This window comes from Myotis myotis, unplaced genomic scaffold (genome assembly GCF_014108235.1).
Source record: "Myotis myotis isolate mMyoMyo1 unplaced genomic scaffold, mMyoMyo1.p scaffold_m19_p_8, whole genome shotgun sequence".
Taxonomy (NCBI): domain Eukaryota; kingdom Metazoa; phylum Chordata; class Mammalia; order Chiroptera; family Vespertilionidae; genus Myotis; species Myotis myotis.
In genome coordinates, this window is record NW_023416390.1 from 40,478,199 (window position 1) to 40,503,437 (window position 25,239).

General features: G+C 40.4%; 1 protein-coding gene across 3 annotated transcripts in view; it reads left to right on the forward strand.

Annotated features, from left to right (window-relative positions):
* CCDC141 (coiled-coil domain containing 141) overlaps nt 1-25,239 on the forward strand; it is a 166,458-nt gene that overhangs the window by 92,129 nt on the left and 49,090 nt on the right. For all 3 annotated transcript variants that reach the window (XM_036320595.1, XM_036320596.1, XM_036320597.1), the window contains exons 7-8: nt 404-598; nt 13,234-13,406. In XM_036320595.1, the coding sequence (XP_036176488.1) occupies nt 404-598; nt 13,234-13,406 (368 nt within the window). The remainder of the gene's footprint in view (nt 1-403; nt 599-13,233; nt 13,407-25,239) is intronic.

A 25,239-nucleotide genomic window follows, 5' to 3' on the forward strand; every position in this document is an offset into this window, starting at 1 on the left:
TGGCAGTGAGACTGAACCGTGAGAGACTTTTTTATATTTAAATGAGTAAAAAGTCAAAATGAGTTAGAAATTGAGAAATGCTGTTGACTCCATTTCGGTGTGTTTTCTGGTCACATTAATGGGGAATGGAAGTGACCCGTGTTAAGGGAAACCAGACACTCCATCAGTCACACATCACAAATGACCTGCCCCTTCTACATCATTTCCTCTCCCTTTTTAGCCTCTTTTTAAAATCTACATGTTGGTACTCATAGCTGGAATGTAGCATTTACTCCTTCTTAATTTGAAAGAATAATGACAGATTTATGATATGTTCAACACATCTAAATGCTCTCTGACTCTTACTGGAGATGATGAAAGGGTAGGAAGTGTAAAATGGACTGAAGACAATGATCTCTCATAGGAATGGAATGCTGCTGTTGAGAAGCTGAAGAGCGAGGCACTTGAGATTCTGCTGTCCAAGGACCACGTGGAGAAAGAGCACCTACAGCTGTCTAACCAGAAACTGAATCGGCTTCAAGAAGAATTTGGTCAGCTCATCGCGGAGAGGAAAACCTGGTTAAAAAAGGCAAATGATTTCTTTAACAGCGCCAACAAGGTCAGTGCGCAATCAAGTTGGTCATTTTAGATAAATGGGGCAGTTCACTAAGAGACCCATTACTTCAACAGGCTGGAGCACATCACAGAAAGGGAGATTTCATGAAGAGTTGCAAAATTGACGGCAGCAAAGAAGAGCTTTGAAATTATAGTCTTATTATGGCCATTATCTGGTTCTCAAAACTAAGAGACTCAATGCTTTGACATGTAAAAAGTCACTTTTAAAAAATTATTCATAGGACTTTATAGAGCTGTTGTTGGTCTGTTTGGGAATAGGGGGAATAATTGTGCCCACCGCTATAGTGCTTCTCATGGAGGAAGGGAATTATAAAATATACCAACGTTAAAAAAAATGTATCTTGAAGCTTTTACCCAAAGGTGTCTCTCTCTCTCTCTCTCTCTCTCTCTCTCTCTCTCTCTCTCTCTCTCTCTCTCATCTTCTTTCATTATCTGGTAAAAAAATATGAGTAGTGCAAGCCTTCTGCATGCAAACCTTAAGTCTGGAAACAGACACTTGACTTGACCTGACTGCCTAGGTCTTGGCCTTTGAAGTCAGCTGAAGAGAGAGCTTTTCTTTGGGTGTCTCCAGGTCTTCTTGAGTTGGAGAGTGCCTGCTTCTCCTGGCTGATTCATTTCATGTTGATTATGGTAGGTGGCTCCTGCTCTATGGTGATGTCTACTTGTTCACATCACTTGCATAGGGCTCAGTGTCTGAGGCTAGTGACCTTGTTTGAAACTTTTTTTCCTACCAGTCCTAATTGAATATACCCCTTCAAGCTGCCTTATTGGAATTTTTTGATACCTTAAGTATCACTGAATTTTTAAAAACTGGACAATGTGGCAGGAAATGAATGGGGAGCCACTAGAAGCTCAGTACAGTGTGATTTCAAGTCACAACATCAATGCTCTGAATACAATATCCAGGTATATATCAACATAGTTACTTAATGGTGAACTCTTTTACTAATAGGAAACATTTTGAAAAGGATGAATAATAAAATTCCAAAATGGAGGTGCTGGAGTTACAGTTAAAGAGATATTTATTGACAAATTATTTGTCGCTTGGGCTTGGGATGTGTTTGTTGTAAGAGAAGAAACAAACGGCATATTATTAGAGCCATTGAGCTAACTAGACAGATAGTAGGTGCTAAGTTTCTGTTCAGCAGCCCTGTTTCTGAAGAGGAGACTTTTTTTGTGTGTTGTTGTTAATCCTCACTTGAGGATATTTTTCCATTGTTTCTTTTTTAGAGTGGAAGGGAGAGACAGAGAGAGAAACATCAATATAGGAGAGTCAAATAGTTTGGTTGCCTCCCGACCAGGGCCAGTGATTGAGCCTGCAACCGAGGTAAATGCCCTTGACCAGAATCGAACCCACAAACCTTTAATCTCCTGATTAGTGCCCTAACCAATTAGACTAACGGGTTTGGGCTGAAGAAAAGACTTCTTACTTGCATTACACCCTCATTCTACAATATAAGGGGATCATCTGCCAATCAATTAATGCTGTTTCTAAGGAAAACAGTTAAAGAACCTGTTGCTATCGGAAAACAATGCTCCTAGTTCGGATCTATCCTATATAACAAAAGGCTAATATGCAAATTGACCCAATTGCAGAATGACCGGTCGCTATGATGCACGCTGACCACCAGGGGGCAGATGTTCAATGCAGGAGCTGCCCCCTGGTGGTCAGTGCCCTCTCACAGGGGGAGTGCCGCTCAGCCAGAAGCCGAGCTCACTGCTGGCGAGCGCAGCGGCGGTGGCGGGAGCCTCTCCAGCCTCCGCGGCAGTCTGACATCCCCCGAGGGCTCCCAGACTACAAGAGGGCGCAGGCCCGACTGAGGGATCCCCCATCCTGAGTGCACGAATTTCATGCACTGGTCCTCTAGTAGTTTATAGGCTTGCAAAATGGAGAGTTCTTTTTCTTCTCTCTCTTTCATTCTCTCTCTTTCTGGCTCTTGCTTTCTCTGCTCTTTTATTTGTTACCTTTCCAGGGAGATTTTTCCCCCCTGATAGTATTCATGGTCTTGAGGAAGAAAGAATGATATGTATATATATATATAATTTGATATACTATCAAATAGTAAAAAATTACTATTTCAAAATATGTATATATATATATACATATGTTTGAAATAGTAATTTTTTTAAATGAAGAACTAAGTGGTTACTTTTTCCAACTCGTATAGTAATTCAGGTCAGATCCCAAAAGCTCATATTTCTCAACCCTAAAAACTTGATTTGTAGATCCCCTATTTCATCATTTGAATGCTACGGCATTCAAATTACAAGTTCAGGTGGGAGTTATCCATACTGTGTCATTCTTTATGGTCGAGAGCACTTATAAAGGTGTAGAATTCTTTCTCCCTTTTCTAAGCATCAAGGAAATTATTTCCAGCTCCAAAGCTAAGAATTCAGTGTGAAAGGTGATGGGCACTTCTACTTCAACAAAAAATAGAAGCTGCAGTTTGGAACGGGGATGCTTAATTATGACTCTTGAAATTAATTACTTATTATATTATTAAGAAGTAATAAGTGATGAACTAGCAGTGGATAAATCCATTTAAATTAAAGAAGGAAACTCTTCTCAAGATTTATAAATGGTATTTTTATATTTATGATTTATATTATGGAATCTCCAAATTTTACAAAATTCTCACTACTTCATCTAGTTTTTGGTATAACACTCATCTTAAAAAATCTATAAGCTAACATATTAACAATTTGTGAAATTCAATAAAATGATTATCACTAATTTTCCACATTGACAGCAGTACCCACTCACTGCCTTTGACTACTTCTTAATCCTGCTAGGGATTGATGATTACCCAAGGCTCAAAACCAAGTCTGTTTCTCACCCAGAGCGTCCACTGCCTTTGGCTTGAGGTGTACCTGGAGTGAACAGTAGGTGGCAATGTAAGCACACAGGATCTTGGGATTATTGCTAATCATGTTTTCCATAAACCAGCCACTGGGAGATTGGGCCATAGGACTCAAGAACCTGAGATACTTCCTTATCCTTTTACCTGCCGTATTTGCTGGACCTATTTGCTAAATCAACCAACAAATAAAAGTAGGGGTTGGTTGTCAACATTGGATGATAACTGATTGGAGGAGACTTTTTCTAATTACTAAAATTTTCTTTAAATTTTTATTGATTTCAGAGAGGAAGGGAGAAGGAGAGAGATATAGAAACATCAATGATGAGAAAGAATCACTGATCGGCTGCCTCCTGCACTCCCCGTACTGGGGATCGAGCCCGCAACCCCAGGCATGTGCCCTTGATCAGAATCGAACCCGGGACCCTTCAGTCCACAATCAGACACTCTATCCATTGAGCCAAACCAGCTAGGGCTCTAATTACTAGATCTTGCTAAGAGTTATGAGGACATGGTCATGAAATAGTAACATAGCACCTATGATAACTCATCTTGATCCCCCCATATTTTCATCTTTCATGATTATATGTTATTTATTATATTTCTAGCATGTTCACAAGAAGGAAGTGCTGGTTAATATGTGGTGATTGCCCAAATGTATTTATCATTCTTTAGGGAATGTGGTTTGAATCAAACAGAGATAAAAATGCATAATAGGTTTCAAGAGCAGAACAGTGTGAGTCTCTATTTATATAACAACGATGATTGAACCCAAAGCTGTAAAACATGGCTGATTAGTCATAAAGTTTTATATTCCACATTTTCCATTCCCAGGCACATGATTTCACTGGGGAAATCAATCAGAGGAGAGAGGCCAAAACCACACGGTCTGATCCTTGGGTGGCCAGCCTAAAAGCAAAGGTGCGGCAAAAGTTGTGGCAGCCCGAGGAACACACCAAAAGCAGTTTGAAATGTCACGACTGTCGAGATTCTACTACTTCTACAGTCGCCACTGAAAAGTTAATGTCTTTTAAAAAAGATGATGTTACTTTTTCAGGATATTTACAGTGATGCAAAACAGTAATGTCTGCAGCAACGTTATAGTTACAGATGAAAACAAAATAATTAAGCATGGAATTTAGTACATTTTTTTCATTTATGTATACACTAGTCTACCTTTTTCCAGAATAGATACCTTTTAGCCCAGATGTAGGAAACTATTAATTAAAATTGACCAGTTGTTGTGTGGAGTGAAAAAAAGAAACTTGTCCAAATAAAGGACCCGCAAAATATTATCCAGAAGGAATTTGAAGTGATATACATGAATTCAAGAAATTAAGCTAATTGTCACTAGACGTCACTCCCTCCCTTCAGATAATATGTTGTGTATCGGCTGTCCTCATGCATTGTATGGGTAGTTGAGCTAAAGTGACAGAAATACAATCTTTGCCTTCAAGACGCTCTGTGCCTAGTTTAGAGGAGAGGCAAGGGACAGAGTGCCGTGTGCTGTGGGAAAAGCTTCAATGGAGTAAGCCCAGCGCATTAGGCAACACAGAGACAGGGCCTTGACCTGGCCCAGGGGAAACAGTGTCAAGGAGGTGACCACTGAGTTAGACTTGGAAGGCTGGGGCAGAAAGGCACTGGGGGAGGACTGCATGGTACACAGTCATTTCATGTATGGGGAATCTCAGGTAATTCATTTTGCCAAGAGTATATGGTGTAAGCCCAGAGTGATAGGAGACCAAAGTGGTAGATGCAGGCAGGCGTCTGTTGGGAAGGGTCTTGAATAGCATGCTAAGAAGTTTCTGTCTCATGCTGAACATGTCCTTAAATAGACAGAGATAGTAAGATTTTGAAAAAGTAGTGATGAGGCAAACCTCCTCCTGTAGAAGCAAGTGATATCTTGAGTTACTCTCCCTTCTACCTCCCTCTGAGAGACTGGTTTAGAAACCTTTGGTTTTACAGCTCAGGGACAAGTTTTTTAACCATAGTAAATATTTGATAAGTATGGCTAAATTATTAGCATAGAATTATTAAAGCATATCTAATAGAAACAATTATAAAAATCAAGGAATACTTTTAATATCTTACATTTCTCATGAGAGCCCACAACTCAGTCCATATTTAATAGTCTTATAATAAAGACACTCAATTTTTTTAAATTTTATTTTTTATTGACTTTAGAGAGAGGAAGGGAGAGAGAGAGAGAGAAACATCGATGTGAGAGAGAAACATTGATTGATTGCCTCCCACATGTAACTTGACTGGGGATTGAACCTACAAACCTGGGTATGTGTACTGACTAGGAATCAAACCCACCACCTTTTGGTGTAGAGCAGTGGTTCTCAACCTTGGCTGCACATTAGAATCACCTGGGAATCTTTAAAATCCTGATTTCTGGGCCTTATCCGCTGAAAATTCTGTTTCTTTGTTACTAATGTTGTGGCCCCACCCCATAACCAAGAAACAGAATTTCTGGAGAATGAGGCCCAGAAATCAGGATTTTAAAAAGATTCCCAGGTGATTCTAATGTGCAGCCAAGGTTGAGAACCACTGGTGTAGAGGATGATGCTCCAACCAACAGAGCCACACTGGGGGGCAAGACACTCGATTTTATTATCACTCATTCATGAGTATCTTTCATAATAAAGTGTTCAATTCACTTCTAAGTCTTGAGTGTATTAATTAGTTTCCCTTCCATGGCAATTTTCTCCCTTGTATGAAAGGCATTTTAGGTAGATTTATTTTCCTTTGCTAAAGTAAAATTCCTCAAGGGTGAGAAACATGTCCATTTCACTTCTTTTTCACCAGAAGACCTAGAGCAGTGCCTTGCAGGTAGTGATGCTCAATAATTATTTGAATGATTAAAACAGTGGAGTATTAGCAACTATGGAGTGTCAAGGCCAAGTACCTTACATTGATCATAAGAGATTATATTGATCCAAGGAAATTGGAATGAGAGCACTTTGAAAAAGGGGAGCTTAATCAGTACTTGAGGAACTCAAATTTCAAGGAGACTCATCACACAAATCGCTTCCTCTGAGAATCTCCATGCAGCATTAATTGCTTATTTCTTACGATTCCGATTCCCTCAGTATTTCTCTGTGCTCTTTACAAAGAGATTATGTCTTAATCACTTTTGTAGGCCACCTAGTGTTCAAAGATTTGTTGAATGCATGACTATGTGACAAATCAATTTACATGTTGAGCTTGAATTTCCTCTTTTCTAAAATAGGTCTAACAATCCTTATCTCCTTCAGGGAATACCATTCAGAAATAAAAGTTCTTATAATTGGTGATACATGTACATAGTCTTTTCAGAGTAGCACTGAAGTATAAATAAATGGAATCGTGGAGTAGTAAGGGAAAACTCAGAAATGTTTGCTAGTGTGACACTTTTCTGAAATAAGAGTGGAGTGTGGAACCAGGCTGCCTGGGTATGAATCTGGTCTCAGACATTGATTAGCTCTCTGGCCTCGGGCAGTTATTTAACTTCCCTGTGCATCTGGCTTCTTCATCTGTAAAATAGAAATAATAATTACATGTACCTCACAGAGTCATTGTGTCGTCTGAATGAATTAATACAGGACTAGTGCATAGAACAGCTAAGCCCTCACTAAGGGGTAGACATTATTTTGTCATTATGTTTTCATTTAATACTGCACTAGCTCCTCTAATATGACTTAAATGCTCTTGTTCATTTTCATATCCCCAGCACACAGCAGAGTATATGCCCCATAGATTTCAATACATATTTGCTGAATAAATGGAAAAAAATGCTTTGCATATTGTGAATGGACATTTTTCCATGTTAATATTCCCAAGTTCATCCTAAAACCATTTAGGTTGTTTTAGATAAAAGAATTAAAAAATTATAAATAGGGACTGGCCAGCTAAAGTTCTACTTATGGGTTGAATTTATCCATTTCTAAGACAGATTTATCTCAGAGAAAGTAAGGGGTGGTCCGTGCATAAACTTCCTACATTCCTTATTGATAAAATGCTTCAGGTACATGCTACCTTCAATCCCAGACACTCTCTTCCAATGTTTTTTCAGCTTTTCAGATTGTGAGGCCAAAAGCTGCTTAGGTACTCTTAATTTGGACACCTGCCATTAGCATTTTTTCTTTTTTTTAAAAATATATTTAATTGATTTTTTACAGATAGGAAGGGAGAGAGATAGGGAGTTAGAAATATCGATCAGCTGCTTCCTGCACACCTCCTACTGGGGATGTGCCCGCAACCCAGGTTCATGCCCTTGACCGGAATCGAACCTGGGACCTTTCAGTCCGCAGGCTGACGCTCTATCCACTGAGCCAAACCGGTTTCGGCTGCAATTAGCATTTCTAATCCACCTTGTTATACTGAGAACACAGAAGGGATTCTTGGGCCCAGCAGCAGCAACCTTGGGGAGGCAAGGAAGGAGCCAGAGACCCAGTAAGGGGCAGAAAAAATGGGGAGCTGAAAATCATATCCCCCTTTGCCCTTGACCATCATGGCATTGAAAAGCTTGGGTGGATTTGGACAGGCCTGAAATAGGAATCCGCTTGCCATAGTGGGAGCCATCATAAGTTACCCCAGGTGGTCTTGAGGAGAAACACTGAACCTTTTTGTTTTTAAAAAAACCAAACCTGTGCTCTAATTAAAAGCTGAGTTGAATTTGTATCCTTAGTAATTATAAAGGTTCCAACCAAACTCATTTTCTGGCCTTTGGACTCATGAAAAGAAATTTTCAAGGTTCAGCAATGTTTGTTTGTTTTTTGTGTGTATATGTTTCTATATTTATTCTCTTCAAATTAGTCAAGAAAAGCAAACAGTATTACTTATTAAACACCTTTGTGCAACAGCATGGTATAAGAAATATGCTAAATGACTTGCTTAATTTACTAATCTCATAGATATTTAAAAACACACACAAATGTGCCATGTCATGATACCATCTCTATTTTATTTGGGGCAGCCTGCTTTGGATATTAACAAGAGAAAAAAGAAAGATCTTTATTAGCATCTTAAGGAACAGAAATCAATCAACTTCTTAGTGTTTTTTTTCCTAAACCTGTGCCAAAAGAGCTTGTTCATCTGCTTCTTATCTGCCTAAGAACTGACTGGTGCCATACAAAATAGTCAAGAAGAGGTAGGCCCAGAGAGAGGAAATGCTATACTTGTGCATGTATCCTTTCTTTCCTAAACCAGTCATAAAACCTTTATTTGACCAGCACATACAAGGTTTGAAGAAAGAGGGGGATGTGAAGAGAAAAACTAAAGGTGAAACATTAATGGCGAAGGAGTTTACGTGGGGGGTCACAGTGTTCTTACCAGAAAGAAGCTGTTCTGTACCATGTGTGCAACAAAGAGATTCTTTGCAGGCTGGATCCAGTGTATCAGGTTCCTTACGGGTACGGTGGACAGAAAAGCACTGAGTTCTATTTTGGGAGCAGATTAAGTGAGAGCAATGATACTTAGATCATTTCTGAAATTGGCACATGGATTCCTCATCAAATTCTACATGGGAATATGAGAAGCAAACTCTGAATGTGACAATCACAGAGAGTATAACCTTCTTGAAGGAGGCCTCCTCTTAAAATGAAGAAGTTTAATTCCGTGTTCATAGATTATTCCCATTAGGTTTAGGTGAGGATTAAGGATAAGGAATCAGCTCTCTTGTAGAATCTAGCCCAGGGGTGGGCAACCTTTTTGTGAGTGTGTGCCAAAACCAGCAAAATCTCTGACTCAAAATTCTTCTGCGTGCCAACCCTAATTTTTTGAGAACATGTTATGCCTACTTGATATCTCTTAAGGTGTACATATGTGAAGAACCTTGAAGAAATAATAAAATTCATTCAAGTGACAAAAACACAGTATATGATGATGAAAAATACATTTATTTTTTAATGTATACATGTACACTGATAGTCCAACAGAAAACTTTATGACTCTGTTTGATATTATCAGGGGGACTTTTGCTGCTGCATTACTGATGACAGAGATTTTACATCAGGTTTATATTTCGTGACCTTCAGAGATATGCACGAGCTACTACTTTCATCCGTCAGGCTACTCCTATTATGAGACTTGACAAAATTCATCACTGAGAACAAAGATTCACAAGCATATGTGGATGAAACCAAAACACTGGTCGGATCTAGGAAGGCAGGGAGAGTTAAGGCAGAGGCATAGAAATTGCTCTGCCCCTCTCTCGTCAATCCATGTCTATGGTCTTTAAGATAACTTGTTATGTAAAATTATTTCTTTATCTAAGATGCACCTACACTGAATTTATCTGAAAAATAAAAAAGTCGATATTAAGAAAAAAATTGTAAATGGAAGATTATAAGAGAGGGTTTCACGTGCCAGCAAAAGTTACTGGCGTGCCATGTTTGGCACGCGTGCCAGGGGTTGCCCATCCCTGATCTAGCCTATGTGACCAATAGAAAGTATTTAGCAAATTTGTATATTTGTTGAGCTGAAGAAGGAATGAAATCCCTCACTTCCTTTCTACTGCCATCATTCCAGTAAGTGTGATAAATAGAGCAATTCATAAGTAAATGCTTTTGACACTTGGTCTTTCGGAGAGAAAAACTCTAGAAGGAAATTTGGCTATTTTCTTTCTAAGTTATGGACTGTCTTGGCATTTGATACAGTACCTTCTCCTTCCAGTGAATGTGCAGCCATTCCAGTTCTTTCCATGCTATTAAGAAGCAGTACTTTCACGATAGTATTCAGAAATGCAATGGGGTCACAGGACACATACATTTAATGTGCACATGGCTTCAGAATCTAACTCCTGTGAAGGTGAGGCCAATGCCTAACCCGCTGGTGTGAGAGTAGCAGCTGTTCAGTGGGCCACAGAGGAGAGACCCAGGTGGGTGGCCATGCACTTCTCAGTGGTTTTTGAAAGATGTGAGCCATCACTCAAGATTTAGAGTAACAGTCAGTAAATACTTTCTGAGTACTTACTACACATGCGCCATCACACACTAATTACTTTCATAACAGCTTAATATTAAAACAGAGTGGAGTTAAACTTGCAGGCAAGGAAAAGCACTTTGGGATTCTCTGTCCTTTTTCATTCACCCTAGGAAGTTGAGAATTATCTTAAGGAAGACAAAAGGGAATGCTGTGACAATTGCATACAACAGACTTTCCCTTTATTCCTTCCTCTTGTGCAGCTCAGTGGCCCTCAGTCCTAAATGTGACTATGTACTACTGTGAGCACTAGTTTACATATACTCAACTTTAAGTGTGATTTAAGGGAATTCATGGTCATTGTGAATCCAACCGATTTTTGCTTTAGGCACTAACTTTAAAACTAACCCTTGATTAACAAGAGATTCTGCTTTATTCATACTAAGCAATAAGAATTTAAAATATCAAACAAAATTCCAGAAACAGTGGTTTTTGCCAGGTGGTGTTTCCATGTGTTAGGGAACCATCAAGAGAGTAATTCACATCATCTTTTCTAATAGCATCTTGGCTCTGTTGCCACCTGCAGGGGGAAAATGGATTAGTTGAGGAAGAGTTCTTCAGGTTCAAAGTTGCTTTAGTAAAGCAATTTCTCTTTTAGATAAAGTTCTATGTAGCTAAGAGACATCACTCAACCTTTCTCTGTATCTTCCCTCACAGGTAAGAAGGAAAGGTAGACACTTATTTATAAGAAGTAAGCTTTAAAATCCTACCTTTTAAACCTAAGATTAACAGGCTTCTTGGAAATGTCCCTTCTTTCTTAGCCTCCCATAGTAAGTCTTTGCCACATGCTGTCATCGCCCTTGGTTTTAGAGCTGGCCCTGGGGGCCAGACAAATTGAGTGCAAATAGCAATCTGCCACTTAGTAGAGGTGTCACTTTGTGCGATTTATATAACCTCTCTGGACTGAGCTTCCCCAGTCGTATAATGGGGAGAATTTCTAGCTCCCTCCCTGGCTGTGAAGGACAATGTGCTTGAAACTCAGCAGACTTTAAAAAATATTTGTCAAGTGATGGAAAATAATTGTGAAACAAACAGTATAAAAGGAGCACATAATTCGCATTAGACTGTAATTATTATTATTACTTGCTATCAGCTATTAAATGGGAATGATTTTTTTGTTTTAAAAATATATTTCTATTGATTTCAGAGAGGGGGAGAGAGAAAAACATCAGTGATGAGAGAGAATCATTGATTGGCTGCCTCCCTGCTGGAGCTTGAGCCTGCAACCAGGGCATGTGCCCTGACCAGGACGAACCCTGACCTCCTGTTCATGGGTTGGTGCTTAACCACTGAGAAACATTGGCTGGCAGAAATTATTTCATTTTTAAGCATTCTAAGTAATAAACAGAAAGAGCAGATTCATGAGACAGGAGCACATTGGTGAGAGAACAGAATATCAACATATATGTAATATGACAGTACTTGAGAGATTTCATTTATAAATTCAATTTTTTCCAGTTTTAATTCTGCCATTAAAACTCACTCCTAAGGTGGTGGCCAGGGCAGGCATGGATGCGCTCACACAGCTCCACAGCTGTATCTTCTACATTTGGCTTAAACTGTGTCCCTGCCCATCAGCCCAGCCGGCTCCCCTGGTCTCTCTCAGCTCTCCGTGGTGCTAGACTCACAAGGCCATCTGCTCTCATTGCTCCTGTGGGGTCCTCCTACTCCACCTGGTAGGCCCCTGCTGAGTTCACTGGCTTCCAGCTCAGCAGTCAGGGAGGGTGGACTTCAGGGCCCCAGCTGTCAGTGGCACTGTCAAGCTTACTGGGGTAGGTTCTCCAGACTGGTATGAAGCATCCTGAATGGTGGCTTCCTCCAGTAGTGCCAGAGGGCAACATGGCAAGAGCTCCCTTTGCTATTCAGCTTTTCTTCACCTTACCTAACTCATCCTGCTTGCCAGGCTCAAGTTCAAAGATGGGCTATGAGGAGACCCATGAAGACCACTGTACTCTGCTCTCTTTCTCTCATGTTACCACAGTCCTCTTTTATTTTCTTGTTATCATATACTCCTCTTTCATAATGCCCCAAAACATTACTCTATGTTAATTCTATAAACCAAATCCCCCATGCTTATTTGTTGATCTGCTAATAAAGGAAGAAAATCAAAGATTTCAAAAATCTTCTCTCAAGACAATATCTTAGTTTGCAAAAAATATATGTTTTTTTCTGCATAATCTATTTGTATGCTGGAAGCTAAATATTATCTTGCTTTTAATCTTTTTACTGCTTCAGATCCAAATTCTAATCTTCTCTGTAGAGAGATGAATGTCTATGGATGGAGTAGGCAGAAGGTCTTCTACTTGGATAGCCAAGGGCAAAAGCACATTAATAAGTTTTTGGCTATTTCCCTGCAGTGTTTCAGTTTGAAAGTGCAATTTATTGGGACATTTTCTTTTAAGAATATTACAGAGACATTCAGGTTATGAAAGTCTGCATAACATTTTTAAAACATTTCATCCATTATTTGTATGCAGTTCAGAATGTGCCAATAATAAACCTGGCCTTCTAAATTCTACTCAGTTATAACTGTTGTCTAGGTACGTTCTCAATGTAAACTATTTTGGTGATTTTAAGGTGTTGACACTTATGTATGCTGAACTAAGCTGTGATCAGTTTCTCTAAACGGAGCCTTAAAACTATACAGCTCTTTTCCAAGACTAAACTTCTTGTTTTGGGTTTTGATTAAACTAATAAATTAAACAGACTGTCTTACTTGCTGGTATTTCATGTACACATCAATGTAGATTTTAAACTAGAAAAGCAGAAAATGAAAGTTTGCTTTCTTTGGCAGGCGTTTGATGTACTTGGAAGAGTCGAAGCTTACCTTAAGCTCCTTAAGTCAGAGGGTTTAAGTCTGCCTGTCTTGGCAGCGAGGCATGAGGAATTACACGGAGAAATTAAAGGCTGCACTGCTGATGCTTTGCAAAAGGGACAAGCCTTAATCAGCCAAGTGGACCCCTGCAGGTGAGTAAAGGCTGTTTCTCCCTCTGCGCAACGAGCCTTTTCACAGTTTCCACAACTTGTTAAAAAATAAGTTGCATGATTTTTTTTCCTGCTTCTGATGCTTTGCTACATTATGACATGGCTTAGAAGGAGCTACTGGATTTAGGTCAGCAGTGATTCTGAACACAGTATTGCTCAGCCAGAAGTGAGGCCATATTCTGAGCCTGAGGATCTGCAGATGCTAAAGCTTTCCCTCTATGAGTTTCTGAGGAGAGGAGAACAAAAGTGCAATAGAAGAAACAGAGCGTCAGGTCTCAATGCTTTTTCTGTCCTCCATGGTGGGTTTCTTCCCTTTTAATTCACGAGCCTGAAATCTACCCTGTTTCTTTTTTCCCCTCCGGAAAAAAAACTAAAGCACCAGAATTCCCTTTCATCAATGACTTTGTAGCTCACTAAGCAAAAACCCCAAATAAAAGGAGACATTGTTAACAATAACAATGGCTCACATTTACCGAGAGCCCACCATGTGCCAGGCACTGTGCCAAGAGCCTCATGAATCCTCATAGCAACTCTACAAGGCACATACAATTAATGTTCAACATTTACAAGTAACTGAGATACAGAGAAGTTAACAAACTTGCAAAAGGTCACACAGCCAGTTAGTGGCAGATCCAGAATTCAAATCCATGTTAATGGGTCCTAGACCACATGCCCTTCACCAGTATGCGTGGAATGATCATTCTTTATGAGCACATTTGGTGAGTGTATCAGTGTGAGTCTAGAGTTGAGTGGGAATGAGGAGAGAAAAGGAATGTGAGAAACAAAGAGAAGGAAATGGGAAAGTATGAGGAAGAAGAGGGACCGGCTGACAAAAGAGAGAAGGGTGGAAATATTGGCTAGGATGAAACGAAGGCAGGGCTTATATTTTGACAGAGAGACAAAAAGGTCTGTGCCAGTGGGTTAAGTCCAGTTTTTTATCTTCCATGTCCACAATCTTTGAAACTAAAAAATTCAATTTGAGGAACAATGAGACAGGTGGAATATAGTAAAGTTATTCTATTTCTTTGTCCTGCTCTGTATTGATTGGGTAAGTTTGGGTTCAGGGAATTTTCCTTCCAGAAGACAATGTGAAGCCAGACAGATATTTAACCAGGGTTTGTGGTGGTTGCTATGGGACCATACAAAGCCAAGATCAGACATGATCCAAGGCTTTCCAGGCGTAGCCAAGAAGCTGAGGCTATGAGAAGGGCAAATGGTTCTCTCCTTTGGAAAGCTAACAACAGTTATAGCTACTGCAGGCGTTTTACGACGGTAAAGCTTCTTTTCTTTAGCTCCGTGCCATATGCATCAAGTGAAGTGTACACTTGGTCCTAGGAGCCCCAGTGTGCCCATGTCTGGCCCAAAAATGTGATACAAGAGCTGATTCCCTCCCCTCCCCTGGTAATGGTGAAGTCTCCCAGAATGTATAAATGAGAAGATACCCTATGAGGTGACATAGACACTTGTGCCTGGACTCAGGGTACATGTTGGACATGATGTGAGTCCTGAGTCATGTGTGACTGTATTAAGCAGTGGGGTCTCCAGTTATGACTGGGGAATGGTCCCATGTCAGTTCAGCAGGTGAGTCTGAAGCACAGACCGATGATGTTATTTCTCCATCCAGGCTACTCTTTGCTTATAGTGCTTTCCCTGGGTGTGGGCAGTCTCTTTTCACAACAGGTAGGTCAGGAGGTAGCCAAAGCCTCTTCCCCAGATCTCTGGAGATCTGTCTGTAGTGTGGTGTCCCAGATATTCTAGGTGCCTTGACCTCCCCGAGGTCTGATCTCTGTCCCCTCAACTCAGCAAGACCTCTGGGCTCCATTTGGGTTCTACTTCCCCGAGCTTTGATCTGGAAATTACCTTCCAGCCAATAAACTGATGCATGTACAAGCCCACCTCATTCATTTCCCTTCTCTCAGGGATCACTGTCCTGTGCTATCTGTTGTACAATGTCTGAGAACCATGGGTTCACATATTTTGCTTATTTTCTAGTCACTTAAGGCGTGAGGGTAAACCCAGGCACTGCTTTTCTTGGCTAGAAACTGAAATTCCCTATTCCATTTGATGCTTAACTCCTGACATTGGAAAGCTGGTCATAATTTGTTATGACCCTGTTTGCTAAACTTGATCCTGTTTGCTCTACTCAGTAATGCTTTATTTTTAATACTTAGACATAAGCGAAATACTCTTATTTTATATTTTTATATTATATTCTATCTTTAGGGTATTAGTGACTGTTTTGGGCCATGTTTATTTACTGGTCTCATTCTTTTCCTCTTCTTTGCTCTAGTCTAAATTTATTTATATATTTTTTAAAGAGGCATCTATAGTTCTATTCTTCAGGCTGCTGACTGAGCCTTAATAGAAAAAGCAATAGTTAGGGACCATTTTACGAAACTCTAATTAATGGTTAGGTAACTAGATTTAAAAAATAATTCATAGTATGGTTTCTGTCAATGTCCTAGATATATGAGCTTCTATAGTTGTTCCAAAGTGCTTGGTTGCCCTGAGAGTTCACTATATTTTATTAAAAAATACTATTTTCATTGTTGCAGGAGGAACTGAAGGTAAAGTAAAATTGTTACTTGGCAAAGGACATTTTTGATTCAGAAGGTAGATGTAGAATAGAAAGCCATTGAAAATCAAATTGAAATGCATTAGAATCTCAGTTGCAAACCAGAGCCATATGCAGCTCCTGACCTCGACCCCATGCATTCCATTTGGGACTTGCTTCCCTTCCTCATCTGATGATTTATCTGTTCAATGACCTGAGTCACCATCACAGGAAAGAAGCAGAACCTAGGAAGGAGTTTTCAAGTTGCAGCCACTGCTGGAAGGAAGTGGAGTTTTGATTGGTGGCAATGGAGATAAATGTCAATTTCAACAGTGCTAAGTCCATGTTATTGAACATCAAAATGGCTTCCTAGGCTTCTGAATGACAGCCACACTGCTAGGACACAAAACACAGAGGTTCCTACTACCAGATGTTTGAAAACTGGTGTGGATAAGACACTTAAGAGTTACTGTCAAAAGAGTTCTATTTCATGCATTTTGAGGGCCCAAACAATGTCATGACTTTTAAACTTATCTTCTGTGAACCCCAGTTTCCTCATCTGTAAAATGGAGCTATACATTTCATAGAGGGTTGGGTGTTTGTTTTTATCTTCACCTGAGGATATGTTTATTGATTTTAGAGAGAGAGGAAAGGAAAGAGGAGAAGAGAGAAAAAAGCATCAATGTGAAGAGAAACATTGATCGGTTGCCTTCCGTATGTGCCCCAAACAGGGATTGAACCCACAACCTAGATGTGTACCCTGACTGGGACTCAAACCTGCAACCTTTTGGTGTAGGGGACAACTCTCCAACCAAGGGAGCCACCTGGCCAGGGCATTGTGTTTTAAAATCAAATGAGCTAACACCACTCTTGGCACATAAAGAGTGCCCAATTAATAATTGGTTCACTTATTTTTTTTTTTTTTACTTTCTTTACAAAAAGCTTTAAAAGCTAATAAATATTGAGTCACATGGTTGTTTTAAATGATTACAATAGAGTCAGCTTCACCATATCATATTCATTTTTGTAGCTGGGGAAGGTTATATTTGAAATAGGACAGATAAACATTTATCTTAATGTAATAAAAGGCAGAATTTAGCATTGGGACAGAAAGGAATTTCAGAGACCCTTAGATCTGATTTTTTTTTCCTTTTAATAAAAAAAAAAAACAAAAAAACAGGCTCATTTTTCTGAGTTCACATTTATCTGAGATTAAGCCTTCCAGTACATCTGAGACCTTTGCCATTTTTGCTCTGTAACTACTATCTTATTTAGAACAGGTCCACACTGTTTTCCTATCCTAGAATCAAACATCTTTGAAGTTGGAACAACCTCACAGGGAAATAATGGTTATTTAAATATTTCTTTACCTTTTCTATTTCCTCACTATAATCTATATATATATAAAAGACTAATATCCTGTGTCTGACCATCCGACTGGTCGCTATGATGCACACTGACCACCAGAGGGCAGACGTTCAACCCAGGAGCTGCTGAGCTGCAGTGACTTGGCAGCAGTGGTTCTCGGGTGATGCACCCCAAAACCAGAGAGGAGGTAGCCCGATTCCTCGTGGGGCTGCGCGATTCCACCTTCGGCTGTGGGTTATGTTGTTGCTGGGGCACTGTTGGCCCCACATCTGGTTTACTGCACACTTGCATTTGCGTTCCACACCCCGTATGACAGCAACTTTGCAGAGTGCCCTCTCGCACTCGGGGACCCCTCGGGGGATGTCGGAGAGCCGGTTTCAGCCCAATCCCCACAGGCCAGGTAGAGGGACCCCACCTACCAGAGAGACCCCCCTCACTCCACAGATGCTGGGGAGGGACTGTGGGAGGTTGGCTCCAGGGTGTGTCCGGCCCGTCTTGCCCAGTCCTGTCCCACTGGCCACCTTCTAACTAATTTCCCTTTCAATGTGCACTAATCCATGCACAGAGTCACTAGTTTGGTGATAATTCTGAGTCCTTAAATAGTGTGTAATCTTTACAGGGTATATCTGTCCCAATCCAAATACCCTTTTCTTTGAAAGGCATTTTTGTGCATTCCTTTGCTCTTAGTTAGGATGCAAGTTACCTATAATAATAGGTGGTAATGGTTAAACTTAGATTGTCAGTGGAGTTGAAAGCTCCTGGCGTCTGGCCCTCCTCATCTCTTCCTAGGCCTCATTTGGTATCACCTTTGAGCACTGAATCTAAAGATAGACCACAGGAATTCTGCATTTATTAAGCCACAGGAAGCTATAGCGATTGGAAGTGCTGGTTCAGAGACCTTGTGTGAGGGTGAAGTTTTCCATGATTAAACAAAATGAGGAACCTTTTTGTTAGTGTAACTTCCACCTCAGAACTCAAGAAATGCAAACACCCAGCAAGACCAGGCCACCTGGTGAAGTATTCACTTGCCTTTTTCTGTGCACTAAAGTTAACTGAAGATTTACAAGTAAACTTGCTTCAGTATCGACTCAGTTTCTATCCCTGCAGAAAAGACTGTACCATTTTTCATCCTGCCTTGTTGTGTTGAATTTAAGCTGTCAACATAAGAACATCCAAACATGTAGAGCAAGCATGTCAAACTCAAAGGCTAACACGGGCCAAATAAACAAGACATGCGGCCCGTGGGCCACGAGTTTGACATGCTTGCTGTAGAAAATTTTTATAAGAGTTTATTTGAGCTAAACTGGTGACATATGCTGGGTCTCAAAGATCTCAAATGCTCCTGGAGAATAAAAGTTTGCAGTTTCTTTTATGCACTTGAAATTAAGGAAGGAACTTAAAGAAGATTGCTCGAAGGTAGGAGAGAACAAGGTAGGTGTTGGATTATAGACTGGTTAAGATTATGTGCTCTCTTGAGAGTGGTAATGTCTTAGAACAAGGGGTCTGAAAGGGTGGCTCACAAATTAGAAGGAGGGGTCTGAAAAGAGGCATCTCAAAGGTGTGTTAACCTAGATGTACAGAAACAATGACAAGGCTTGCTTAAGGCAAACATAACCTTTTACTAAAGAAGTTAGATGCCTGGGTGTGACTACCCACCACAACCTGCCCAGTTAGGAATTTACAATCAGCTGACCCTGTGAGGTTACTTTTCATAGAACCACTTGATTTTGTCTAGAAAGTGTATAACATACCTCATCCTTGTGGAATATTTTGTTTTGGTATAACTTTAAATTTCGTCTGCTTTGATCTAGCATTTAGTGTTACTTTTTTAATGTTAGGTCTTCATACTTTCATATTTTACAGAGAAATAAAAACAGGACTTACTAGTAATTGGGATTTTGCTTTCTCTTTCCACAATTATCAACTATATTGGTTCCCACTACTTCCCTTGGTTGATAGTGTGGATGATTATGAACCTAGACACAGCATGATCTATTTGTTTATTCCAAAAATATTATTGAGCATTTTTTGTAAATCAGTGCTCCCATGTATGACGTATGACAGGCAAAGTGTCGGTCCTCATGCTGCTTATATTCTGGTAGGAAGAAGCAGCCAACTAACAAGTAAATCAATAAATAAGATGCTTTTACACAGCCAGTACTATGAAAAAATATAGAAGTGAACTGGGACAGAGAGGGCCTGTGGGAGGGGACCACTTGGACACTGGTCAGGGAAGGATTCTTTAGAGGAGCTACCACACATGGGGGCGAGCACACCTGGCAGAGCAACAGCCAAGGTGTAACAGAAAGTACCACGTGGCTGGAGGAGTGGGGACAAGGGGGTGGGGCATAAGGCAGGGTCAGAGAGTTAGGTGGAAGTGAGACTGTTCAAATGACGATTAGCAAGCATGGCAAACACTTGAGTACTTTTTAGACATTAACAAATTAAATCCTTAAAACCATGCTTGGTATCAGCACCACTGTGATTATTGTCCCTGCTTTGCCGATAAGGGCTCTAGGCCGCAGAGAGGTGCGGGAACTTGCCCTACTACTTGTCACCTGGCAGGAAGAGGTAGAGGCCTTGACTGCAGGTCTGAATCGCTATGCTAATTAGGCTGCTAGTTCTCTGTTTACTCCTTTCAGGGATCCTGGCCACTTAGTGAAGGGATTCTTCTTTTATTCTAGTGTGATTGAAATGCACTCCATCTATCTTCTCTTCTAGTTTCAAGTTATGTTTCACCTTCCAAAGGTTTTCTTTCTTTCAGTTTATTTAAACATTCTTTGAGTGTGTGTGTAAGTATCGAATATGACATACCGGCACCAGGCTTCAAGGGCAGTCAAATATATATACAAACCTGGCGCCGAGTCTCCAGAACCTTACTAACAGCCAGTCAGGGAATAAGAGCTGCATTGAGGGGGTGTGAGGAAGCCATGGGGACAGTGGGTGCTGGGGATGCCTTTTTTAGAGAAGGAAACACATTCCCACACTCCTGATCAGGACAGGATAAGTGAAGGAGTGAGATTTGAGGGCCATTGTTGAGTTTCATTGTCTAAGATGGGCAGAGGGTCTACATCCTCCAGCTAAGATGAGCACAATCGCATACCACACAATGCTTTTTTAAATATATTTTATTGATTTTTTACAGAGAGGAAGGGAGAGAGATAGAGAGCTAGAAACATCAATGAGAGAGAAACATCAATCAGCTGCCTCCTGCACATCTCCCACTGGGGATATGCCCGCAACCCAGGTACATGCCCTTGACCAGAATCGAACCTGGGACCCTTCAGTCCGCAGGCCGACGCTCTATCCACTGAGCCAAACCGGTTTCGGCCACACAATGCTTTTTTAGTTCCTTTGTGTTGGTCAGCTGTCTCATGGCTTCACTGTTCATTCTGCGATGTTTGAATCATTCCTTAGTTGTTTGACTTGTGATGGTACCTTCTCCAGGCCATGAACCACTTTGTAGGGCTGAAAACATGCGGGAAACTTCACTTATGTTCCTCATCTTAGCATTTACATATTAGGTGACTTGATTTGAAATATCAAGGGACTTGGTATGGCATCAAAGGAAAGCCTCTATCTCAGTAAAAATATTTTTAAATATCTTACGTGGAAAACAAAGACATTCCCCATCCTCTAAAAAACTAAACAAAGAAACAAAAACAGAAATTTCCTTTGCGTAATAGAGTCATTTATAGTTGCATTTTATAGGAATCCCGTTGAGCATTTAAGAACTTAAAATAGTTGTTTTTTAAAAAAGTTTGATGATGATGCATTTAGATGGTAAATGTCACATACTGAAATTTAGGAAATTACAAAGTTCTTATGACAGTGTTAACTCAGCCATTTTCCAAATATTTTCATGTCTATATTAAGTTATTCTTTTCAGAGGTTGAGTAAATGTCATCACTGCAATCTGGGCCTGGTAACATTGTCCAGAATTCTGCAACTCTCAGTGTGAAAGGCACCCAAAGTTCACCTTTTCCATTAAAACTAGTAGTAACTAGATTAGGTTCTTGTAAAATATCTAGGAGCCCCTCATTGCAAAATGAACTTATTCATTTATGAAGGTGATGATGTGATATGAAGTAGCCAGGACCCCAAAGTAAGAAGGTCTGGAACTATGGTGCTGGCAGAGGAGGCCTGGCTAACGGGGCAGGACAGAAATATCTGCCTTGGGTCTCTACAGAGGAGTTGTCTTAGACTAGAGCAGTGGTTCTCAATCTTCCTGATGCCGCGACCCTTTAATACAGTTCCTCATGTTTGGTGACCCCCAATTTCATTGTTACAAATTGAACATAATTAAAGCATAGTGATTAATCACAAAAACAATATGTAATTATATATGTGTTTTCTGGTCGTTTTAGGCGACCCCCAAAGGGGTCGCGACCCACAGGTTGAGAACCTCTGGACTAGAGGGTTCGAGGAGAAAATAATATGAGAGAGAGAGAGTGAGGGAGAGAAAGAGAGAGAGATGAGTGACATGTTTATGAATATAATGTTCATTACCATTTTCTTTCCAATAGTGTGGACAAAAAACCACCTAAATATTTTCAGAAAATAGGGAAATGTTTTAACATATTAAGGGCAAGCACATCATGAAATATTCATATCAAAACAGTGTTTTTTGAGGAATATTCAATGACACAGAGAATCCTCACAACATAATGTGAAGTGAGTGAAAGTCAGATCCAAATTATGCATCTGGCATCACACTGACTCCAGAGGGGAGAGGCAGGGACCGATGGCAAAAAGAGAAACTGTTTGGAAGGCACTACGTTCAAATCTATTTTTATATTTTCCCAATTATCTCAAATGAGAATATTTGCCTGTTTAGTTCTTGCTGTGCCCTTTTATCTGAGGTTTTATGTCATCAAGCATGGAACATGTTAGCCCTTATGTCTTAGAATATTGACTTTCTGCGGTGCCTTCCCTTCTCCTGGAGCTCCAGGCAGTGTTGGAACACCTCAGTCTGTCACTCAGGTGTCCGAATGCCTTCATGTTTTTCTTTCCTTTAGCTCTTCGTGCTGTATTCTGTGAATCCCTCAGACTAATTTTCTCTTTTGTTATAATTTCCCCTTTGTTTTCATTCAGTGATTCTTTTAGTTTTCATAATTACATTTTTTTTTCATTTTCAGGATTTCTAACTCATTTGTTTCATATCCAATATTGTGTTTATTTCTGACTGTTTTTGTTTCAGAGTTTCTCGTTCTGTTATTATGGGTTTTGGGGTTTCCTTTATCTCTCTGATGATCTCAGTTGTATTGGTGGTAATGTCATTTTCAGGTTATTTTACTTATTTTCATCTCAAATAGAATACATTTATCTCTCAATTGGCTAGTGGCTTTTCTTAGGATGTCTTTTTCTTGTATGTCCTGAAATTTTAGATTGTACTATCATCTGGAGTGGGAAGTGTTTGTTTGTTTGGCTTTATTTTCCTTGGTTTTGTTCTCTCCTCTTGGTTCTTTCACCTTAACAACTTTGCAGTGACTTCCACCTGAACTCATAGGGTCCCCAGTCTAGACTCAGCCTTCTGTTATTTGATTAGCATCCCATTAGCTCCCACTGAGACACACTGGCTCTCAGAGATGTGTTCCAAAAACTACGTGGGGATCAAGAGGTGGTTCCTGACTGCCCCTCTGTATCTGATTTCTTTGCTCACTCAACTACAACATTTTTCAACCTCCTTTCACAAGGAGGAGAATCCCATCCCTACTACTTATTTAAGGTAGAATCCAAGCTATGGTAGCCTTCCTGTAGGTGTCCGTGGCCTCTTGTGGACATCTCTGCAGGCGTCTGTGCCAGAACCAGGCATGCTGTAGCTTCAGCCCCATCACTGCTTTCGGTTTCTTTAGCATTATGTGTATTTTAAATAGGTGTGTGTGTGTGTGTGTGTGTGTGTGTGTGTGTGTGTGTGAGAGAGAGAGAGAGAGAGAGAGAGAGAGAGAGAGAGAGAGAGAGAGAGAGATTTGTTTGGTAGGGAGGGATTCTCAATATGTATAACTTAAGTCAGAAAAAAAGGGAAAACAGACATTTCACTTCTACAGAACAAATGGCACTTTTTCAAAGTAGATAAGAGAACTAGAGAATGACTGTTGTTTCCTCCAAAATACAGAAAATTATAAACATGAAGGGACACTGTTTGGGTCCCTGCCAAGAGAAGCAGGGAGCTAAAAGCTAAGGAAGATATATATATATTTTTTCCATTTTCAAAGTGTAATTTGTCCATGGACAAGAAGAAAAATGTGATCAGCTGATTCCTTCTGATGAGAGAGAGTGAGCTGTCAAGCGCTTACCATCTGGTTCAGCTCCTCATCCAGATGGGCTGCCAATGGTAATTTATGAAAGGTTTAGAAGCAACGTGCTGTCCTCCGGAAAGAGTCATTAGAACACATTAACATTGGGATTTGCTCCCCTCCCCCAATCCCTATTTGTGACAGATGCAAAGACAGGGCAACTGCTTCCATACAGCAAATAGAATAGTCTTTTTGAGCCAGAAGTCAATATGTCTCTGTTCTTTAGTGGGAAAAATCAATCATTTTTCTTCCTTCTCCCCTCTCCTCTACTGCCTCAATGAACAAGGGAGAAAAAGTTCCCATGATGGAGTTTCTAACAAATGTCTGCTAAAGCCTCAGTATGTTATTTCTGAGTATCTGTGATGCTTGAAGAAATCAAAATCAACATCAGGAATAATCTGATGAACCTAAAACTCTTACAGGCAGGTACCATCTACTCCATTCTTTATATATATATATATTTAATACATTTTATTGATTTTTTTTTACAGAGAGGAAGGGAGAGGGATAGAGAGTTAGAAACATTGATGAGCGAGAAACATCGATCAGCTGCCTCCTGCACACTCCCTACTGGGTATGTGCCTGCAACCAAGGTACATGCCCTTGACCGGAATCGAACCTGGGACCCTTGAGTTCACAGGCCGACGCTCTATCCACTGAGCCAAACCGGTTAGGGGCAATCTACTCCATTCTTATAGAGAAAGCTCAAACATCAGCCAGTATTTCCAGTGAAATCACAGAGCCATAGATCCTTAGACCTAGATGTCTACTCCCCTGTCAGCCCCTCTCCCACCCAATGAGGCAGCACAGGAGCAGTGTGGCTCCCAAATCAGAACAAAGTGACAGTTCCTGTCACTTGCTATTAGTTCTGATCCCATCATTTATTTCACAGGATTGTTCCTTGGTGACTGGTGGAAATCTATTCATTTATTTTCACCTCATGTAAGAATTGCTGGCAGAGTGAAGTCGTATTTGCCCTTTGATAAAACCATCTGCTTCACAGGCTCTAAGAACATCACCGATGTGGCCGCTATACATGTTTTAAAGTGTTTGGAATGTTCAAAGGAAAAGTGTGGGATCAGTGTATAAAGTTTCTAACTAAACATGATGGAATTGGGGCAGGTTGTAACCTGCAGATTAGGCTTTCACTAAGTAGGCATAGGGCGGAGGTGGCCCTGGGGTTAGGAGTGTGACAGATACTAGTATATTCCAGCTGGGACTCAGGGAGAGGGAAGAGATGCCAGAAGAGATGGAGATGATCTAGCTGAGGACATAAAGAAGAAAACAGGAGCTGGCCAGGGTACGCAAGATAATGGGGAATTTCTCATACTGAGGGAGAGGTCTAAGCCCCAGGTAAGAGTAGCGCACACAGTGGACAGGCAGTAATGCACAGGGAACCAAGGCAATTCAGTCTGACCCTAAGGCTTCCAATAACAGGGGTGGGGGCTGTCCGGCCCACGAGCTGTATAAGGCCCACGAAATCATTTGGTCTGGCCCTGACAAGGCATTGGGGGTGGATTAGTTAAATGCTTGACCAAATACCGAAGGCTAATTTTTTAAGTTGATAATTTTGTATGGCCCGAAAATGATGTTATAA